At 39.4% G+C, this 8,624-nt stretch overlaps 1 protein-coding gene across 1 annotated transcript; it reads right to left on the bottom strand.

Annotated features, from left to right (window-relative positions):
- Positions 1-1,138: 1,138 nt before the first annotated feature.
- On the bottom strand, positions 1,139-4,278 carry C922_04416 (hypothetical protein; the record flags this gene model as incomplete). The annotated part of the gene is made up of 2 exons (XM_008819999.1): positions 1,139-2,692; positions 4,117-4,278. The coding sequence occupies 2 exons, from the start codon at positions 4,276-4,278 to the stop codon at positions 1,139-1,141; spliced, it is 1,716 nt and encodes a 571-aa protein (XP_008818221.1).
- Positions 4,279-8,624: the final 4,346 nt, after the last annotated feature.

The raw sequence follows: 8,624 nt of genomic DNA on the forward strand, positions 1-8,624 counted from the left end.
TATAGACAGGGGGAGTCCAAAATGACTCTTTCTAACATCCTATATAGTGTTATTCTATCCTAATTCATGGGTCCAATCCTTATTGACAACACCCCCTTCTTAGGCCTAATAATCTGTCTACAGGCTATTCATTCTTTATATAGTTTGATGTCAAATTCTGCTTTCCAATTTATACACATGCCATTCCAATACAACCCTCTCAAGGGTCAACCTAAATCCGGGGTTCATCCAATTTTTTGACAAAAAACAATTTCTCATGTTGTCTAATCCATGGTTGTAAGTCTAGTCCCCCTTACTATTCATACTGGTTGGGTGGGTCGATATAATGGTCACTTTAACTTTGACACAAACAACTTCTCATGGACTACCTACTTTCATAACGGTACTAATAATGGTAGATTGAAACATAGAACAAATCTAATGGTTGATGAAATGATTGTTCCAGTTGACCCTTTTTAAGGTGGTACTCCTATAACCTACTTATAAGACAACACCCTTTCTTGGGGGTACTTAATTGACCCTACTAAGGAAAAAGACACCCTTTCAGGGGGTGGTTTTCCTATTTTCGGGTTGGACAGATCAATCCTAGATGATAAAATGACAACTCCTCTAAGTCCGAAATCTGACCCTTTCTGGTTGGTTAATGGTCACTTCTTTGTTACCACTCCTTAGAAGGAATGGACATCCCAACACCCCCGAGGTCAAAGTTCGTTGATTTCATAGATTGACTCATAGATGTATTCCTCCTTGTCTAAGACGCATCCTCATCCATAATTATGGGGTTAGAATGTTTCTATTGACTGTCTAATTTGGGTCAATCTAAGTCCTCTAACACTCATACAATGGGGTGTTGACTAATAATGGACACAAAAATAGACTCATAAAATGGGAGGTGGTACACATTCTAACACAATGTAGACTTAATCTGGACTCATTTGAACACATAACATATTGTTTGGGGGATAACTAACATATTGAAGGAAGGTCATCCTAGGGGGGGCAGAACCCCTTAGTGCACCCAGTTGCACACTTAGGGTGGGGGTTCAACTTCTTAGACGATTCTATCAAGTTTTCTTTGGGGCAAGGTCAGAATTTTATGAGTCATTTCTTTACCCTCAACCTAAACCTCAACCCTCTTTTATGTTGGAACAGGAAGGACTGATATATTGATCCTATCCCCCTTTGATTTACTGCCCACCTTCCTCCTGCAAATCCGAAAGATTCCATAGGCGCTTGCCACCCCCAGTAAAATAACTGCTAACACCCCACCCACTAGGCCCACCAGAGGGGTAGTCAGACTGTTCTGCTCCTTGTTGGTTTCGGGTAGAATGTCCGATCCATCCCGTTTCCTATCCGGTTTTGCCAAATTTGACCGCAGAGTACTAGTCTGGCCTCCTGTGCCGCCGCTGCCTGCTCCTGGTTGTTTTTGACTTAAGCTGTTCTCCTGCTTTCCATTGACAGACGCTGACATTGATGATGTTGTCTGACCCATACTAGGGGGGTCCAGCGCCTTCTCGTTTATGACGGAAGTTACGTCATTCCGGGGCAATTGAGGTTGTGGATCAGGGCTATTCACGGGGGGGGATGGTCCTGTGGTGAGAGGTCCTACCTGCTGTTTGGATGGCGTTTGATCTGCGTGGACGGAGGACCTAATTTGGTCTGACGACTTGAGATTGGCTGTTCTTAGAGGGTTGTTTATTCCTGTGTTATCCACGGATTGGGCCCATCTAGGATCTAATGAGATGTTTCTTCTGTCCTTCTCTGGGACCACTCTTAAATCACCGGGGTTCCAAGGTCTGTTCTGGGCTTTATCACAAGTTATTACCCGTTTTTTAACTTCACAATATTGTTCTCCTTGGCTGATCCCCTTGGGCTGAATTTCATCAACCCACCGAGCGATACTATAGGGCCCACAGTTTGGACAAAGACTAGCTAAACTTCTATATATTGTCAATACTAGACTCATACTCCCACTTATACATCTTCTAGAACCTTGGGGTCGTCCACAGTCAGGCCTTCCGGCTCTTGCGTCCTGTGCCTGACCCCCCAACCACCGTTTCCATTGTCCCTCATTGACCATTAGAGCCCGATCCACTTGGTCACATAATTCGTCCCTCCCTGGATATTTTTCCTTCTCGTGTTGTCGGGTACTGGTCAAGCCTGTTAAGATACATACTACTGCTATGAGAAGTCCTCGACCAACATCACTTTGGTTCCAAGGCGTATTTAGACTACTGCTGCTGTTCAAGACTTCGTACCATTCCATGGGGGTCCTTAATAGTTTCCGGCTATTTTCGGATACATCGGCTACCATATCGTCCTGGATTTGATTTATCACTTTATCGAGTACTTGACCCCAATCCAAGGGAGATTTGTCATTGTCCTTCAGGCATGTTTTGACATTAGACTGGAAATCCCTTGACCATTTCGAGGAGACTTCTCCTAATATTTCTTCTTTCAACCACTGACTCAGACCATTCCATTTGGTTCCTGTTGCCTTTATTAACCGGGGATAACAATATCGGGATCTTGAGTTCCCCCCACAGGTAGCCTCCTCTTGGGGGGGATAGCCCCAGTTATCTCCGGCTGAACTCCAATCATCCAATTGCCAGTTGGCATTTTTAGGCGAGTTCATGCCTAAAAATCCTTCCTTCTTCTTCTGGTTCCAGAGATCTAGTGGGTCTTCCTCCTCCTATTATCAAGGCTTCCTCAGGTGGGGCCCCGGAATCATGTCATACTTTTCTGCGTCCTCTTAGAATGGCCGTCTGTGAGGTGAATTAGGAGTCTAGACTCTCCGCCCAAGTCCTGCGAAGTGGCACTTTTATCTTGAACCCTGTGTTTGCTTGGGTTAACTAACTTTATTGCGATAATGCTCGGCACTACTTAGGCCCATTCAGATATATTTTAGGCGTTCCCTCTACCTTGTTGGGGGAGGTTTTGTTTCTCCCCTTAATTTTCGATTTGGGCTATCCATCCTTATAATAGCCGAGTGGATTAGCCTTGATGCATATCTGGAAACATGTCATCTGGCTTATGGGCTTCTCTATTCACATGTTGAAGTCGCGTAGTTTTTATCTTCTAGGGGTGCGAGGCCGGTTCCAACTTACTCTTGTGTTATCTTGGGCCTGTTTTTGATTTCTTAGGGATTTTGCAGGAGTGGGATCATGCCATTTTAGTGGGGGAGGAATTGCTCTCATATTTTGGGGTATTCAGTCCTCTTCACTTGGGTTATTCAGAGGGATTTTTGACTCCGGGTATATTCACTCGGGTAGTATTTATGCTGCAACGGCAATAGTGATATAATTTGTGCTTGTGGTTGTTCTAATCACTTCCTCTATCGAGGTGATCCGATTGGGGAGGATATTTGATATACCTCAATCTTACTTGTACCTTCTGGGGCGAATGCGTATCTTCTGAACTCTCCTTATTAGTATAGTTGCCCCTCTCTATATGAATTGGGTTGCTACCTTTCGGCATCCTGGTGACTTTATCTCTCCTTAATTGTTTTCTCGACTCATCTATTCGGTCTGGCCTCAGAAAGATTCTGCCCTAGGATTTGACCTCCCACTTCTAGTCAGTATTGCTCAGTTGTTTGTTTAATCCTTACTTTTTGGATACTGAACGAGTTTCAAAGATTCTTCTGCTATATAGATGATTTTAATGGGACTTACGAATGATGAATATACCTCCGTTTGGGGGAGATTCATTAGGGAGAATCTTTCGATAGTACTGCTGGTATTCTTTATACGGTACCCTAAGTTTGACTCAGATAATGGGACTGATATTGTATACTCCTCGTCTCCTATCTAGCCAGTTTACGCGGGTTAATTTATTCTGGATTGTCTTGTTTTGCGTGGATTGTCTGGGGGGAGCGCTCCCATTTAATTACGCCGGGTTTCTTCAGCCGTGGTTTCCACTGATAGGTTCTGGGGTTTGGGCGTCCTTTGGTTTGACTCGCTTGGATTCAATGCTGGGATGTTGTAAGTCACGGTTCGGGCTGTTAACAGATCTCTTGAGTGGGATTTGTCAATCAGCAGGAAGGGCAATTCCTTAATACTCGCGGAATTTGCCGCTAGTCTAAGGCTTGGCTTATTTTCCTTATCTTCCGTTAGTAACCGATTTGTTCTTTGGGTCCAGCTGGGTGTTATTTATCCATCCTCCTTCCTGATGCTCCTTCGATATTATCATCTCTATTCCTTTTAGGGGTTTCTGCACTTGTCCTTTTGTCCTTATATTGTAGTGTATTGGCTGGTTGCCCCGTTTGTCCCTTCGTATCATTCTTCACTAGAAAGGTCCATCGCGATTCGAATTCCTTGGTACGGCTTGATCTAGTTTTTGATTTCATTATCCGGTGTACTTCTGTAAGGCCCGTTAGACTTTTCTTAATCTGTTCCCGTTTAGATATTCACCCGCTCTTCTAATTAGGGAAATACTCAACTCCCATCTATCTTGTTGCTATACACGCGTCTGCATTGGTCTAATCATCTTCTTTTTCTCTGCTAATTCTGACATCAAAAGGACTTCAGTTCGCTGATACTACATACATACTGAGAATTATTCTTCTACTCCTGGATGACCTCCTCCTTCTAAAAACTGCTTGTCATGAATTACCTTCTCTTTAGGCTTTCTTCTAGGAATATATGTCCTTTTTTGGGTTCCTGTTTCATTGATATCTTTTCTCTTAGTTAGGGGATTTATATAATATCAGATACATCATTAAACAGGATTGGACTGCTTTGAAGTGCCTTACCGAGGGTTCCCTTAGACTGCTGCTGATACATTCCTATCTCCTCCATATATATACATGTAGCTTAGGTTACTAGATCATTCTTTTCTTCCGACTCTTCTGCCTCCTTGTGTCTATATATTCTCCTATAATATTTAATTTGGGATTATTCTTTCTCTTCCTTCATTCATGTTCTTCTTCTCAGTAATATTCTCCTCTGTTTCATGCACCTGAAGGTTTGTATTTGTATTTTTATTATTGTTTATAAGATAATTTGGCCTGTTACTTTCTATTATATATCTGTGACTTATTCATATAAACCCTGGGTATGTCAGGTTAACTTGGTCTAACTCATATAACACTGGCTGCTTTCCAGTATCCTCCAATACCTGCGCCTACTTCTCAGACGACTCTTCATAGACATATTTTAGAAAGTCCTTTAAGACCATAAATTTTTATGTCAAATTTCTTTCCTGTGATGCCAGTAGAAATGCAGTAAATTGGACATTGAATCATCTCTGTACATTCTATTCAGAAATCTTAATCTTTAACTCTCTAATTTAAGCTACAATAGATATACGATATGCTCCATAATCCGCAAGCCAAAGTTGTTAGCAAATCTGATTTATCCTTTCACAATGAATACTTGCTTAATTATATTATACGATACAATGAGACAGAATACTCTAAGGTCATTCTAGCTACATTTTCTATGGCATCCTATATTTCCCACAGAAATTCCGCTCCTCCTTTTCCTGGACAGGATAACTATTATAATAGCTGCTATAGTTCAACATAAATTTAAAGAAACTTATCTAAAATTTTTATATAGCTGTAGGTATAAATTCACAAGAAGCCTTTATAGGATATTACATCTTAGTGCAGCGAAGACAATAAACTCTCCTCAATTCCTTTGATTTCTATTTCTCTGGACTCTCCTAGAATTCAGTGCGATCTATATTACTTTGGCTTGGATATACTATTATAAATATTCATATATCTCTTACTTTATTTTAACTCTCATCGTATTCTTTTCATTCCCCTGTTACTACCTGGATACTTGTCCTGTAATATACGATCATTACTTTATCCTTCTCCTTATAAGGTTTGTAGTCTATACACATTTAGAACCCTGCCTCAATTACTGACTCAAATCCCTTATATTTATTAGGCTTTTGAAATGTATTCATTATCAACTATTTAACACATCTTCCTACATGTCATGATTCTGTGCACATTGGAGCACTGTTTAAATGACCCTCTCTCATTCATTTGTTATCCTTCTAATAGCATTTACTTCATCTGATCCGTATATAATCAGCGACTATTGCTGGAGTTACACCTGGCGACATCTTAGGCGACGCCTCCGGATAGACACTAATATATAAAGGCTTGGCACAGATCACTTTACGGGAATATCATATTATCCTTAATGAGTTGTAATTAGTTGGCCTCATATGGTTACTCCCCTTTATCCAATTTATTACTTCATCAAGAGGAGGCACTTTGTTATAGTTGTACATAATCTATGCATTAATATATACGACTATTACATCCGTATTTGGATATCATGTGTAATTTCTAATCCTGCATTTTTCACTATCTATATTCCTCTAGAAAATAGGATATCCACATGAATGAATTTTATTCCTCTCTAAAAAATAATTATGCAAACGATTATTTAATTATTACTTATAAAGTGACTTTTTACACATTTCATACTTTCTTTCTCATTCTAATGAATCATCCATTCCTGCACAACCCTTGATGCAAATTTACTCAATCCTCTATTTGTGCAATAGGGGGCGCATAATTCTAGTTTAGGATTCATTCTTCCATACTTGTCTTCGTAATTTTATTATTAAATTTCCGGTGCTATAACATGGGGGGTAACTGGATTCATCCATGTCTTCCGTAAAAAGATTGGTATGACTGCCTTTACTTACTCACCTGCAGGGACCATCTTTGTAACAACAGGTAACTATGATGATTTGCCCCTCTCCCTTCTTAATGGTATTGTCTTATTCATTTTTCTTATCCTAGTAGTTGTAACCGTACTGTATGCTGCCCCTACTCTGAATACTCTGTGTAACAGTATTTGACTATTCATTCTACCATAGTCCTTAGTTCAAGACAATAGAAGGATTAATCCTTTTGAATTTGGGTTGCTAGTTAGGCAGTTTCTTTTCCAAAGCATTTTTGACCTTTAAAAAATAGACACAGAAAAATCACGACGTTACTATGGAAGAACACAGAACAAGAAAAAAAAAACTACGAAGCCCCAAGAAAAATAACCTAAAAATCAATAACAGACGCATTTGAATAGGATTTCATTGTAAACTCTACCCAATGGACAAAATTAATATTACATTCTAAAAAGGCGCATTGTTACGGCGTATAAAACATGTTCGGGGACATCAAGGTGTCCCAACCGCTTCATCGCAATTCCTCAAAATATAGATAATTCTGGTATGTACCTAATGATAATCCTATAATCCTCATATGTATATGTACATAAATTCACATATGCATATATATACTCCTGTGATCACCATCTATAGATGAAAATGTCGAAGAAGCAAGGTTATATACAATATGCAGCAGGCCCCCCTCCCGGATTATTTCCCGAATTCGTGCATTCGCCCCCTTTGGCATCATAATCTAATGCAGAAATATCTAATGATTTTTAATATAGAGAAGATTTCTACTATATATTGATGCATTCCTATCTTAGAATATAATGAATACAAACATCCTTGATAAAGAAAACATATGAAAAAATTATCTATGAGAGAAAAACATCCTTGGAAGGTTTTTCATGAAGGTTCGGTTTCCTTTTTTTGTTTTTGAACGATGTAAAAAAATTAACCGCACTTACAAGATAAACATTGCAGGATATTTGAGCCTGCAGAGCAAAATGGAACACATCTCAAATATTGAATTCTGCACAGATTCCTTCTTTTTCCCTGTATTGATCCGCCTATTTGGTTTTTATTCCTCTCTTGGTGGCTCTTTTCTATGTATCACCCAGTGGCTTATCTATCGTTGTCTCCTATACGCCGCTATTCTTTAACTCCCTTAAATTATCCATACTTATGAACATAGAATGCTACATTAGAATTAACCTATGCTAGCATGTCATGCCTATCGAATAACCGTTTTAATGTTTTATGTCCCTACTCAAAACGCGTTTATCATTTCTTAATGATTTACTCATTATTGCAGTGCAATAGAATAAACATCCTGAACATTCTTTATTTTTGCACAATATGATTAATTATATGCTACTTGAATGTCGTTAATCAGAATTATGAGCTCCAATGTTCCCAGATTCCGGCCATCCGGATAAATAAATATTTTCACTTTTATACTGTTGGACTCTAACACTAAACTGTCTTGCATATTCCTTATTTTAATTGGGGAAGTTACCTAGGAATCTGAATACACCTCCTCCTTAGGGCTATGTAATAGACAATTATACTGAACATGCAAGTTGCGGTTTGTTTGTCCTCTACTGTATTCGAGGTCTGTGCCCTCTATGTGAATCGAAACCTAATTGTTACCATTCCTTCTCTATTCCTCGTCCTTTGTGATCTATTCCGGACCAGAACTAAATAATTCACCCAGGAATTTTTAGCCTCCTCATATATAATCTCCGGACGCTCCTTTGTAATTGTTTAGCTTAAGACATATCCTCCATATAGATATGATAGGGCCCTGAGCGCATAAATATATTCACACTCTTCTCTTGCCACTGTTATGTTCCCATATTCGCCATCGTACTATTCCATGACATAAGACGCTTTAATGCCATTTTTCGGTAACTATAAAGGGACAAAAACAGAAAGGAAGGTATAAAAAAGCCGTATGGGGCGTGAAAAGATGAGAACATAGACAT

This window comes from Plasmodium inui, assembly GCF_000524495.1.
Source record: "Plasmodium inui San Antonio 1 unplaced genomic scaffold supercont1.23, whole genome shotgun sequence".
NCBI lineage: Eukaryota > Apicomplexa > Aconoidasida > Haemosporida > Plasmodiidae > Plasmodium > Plasmodium inui.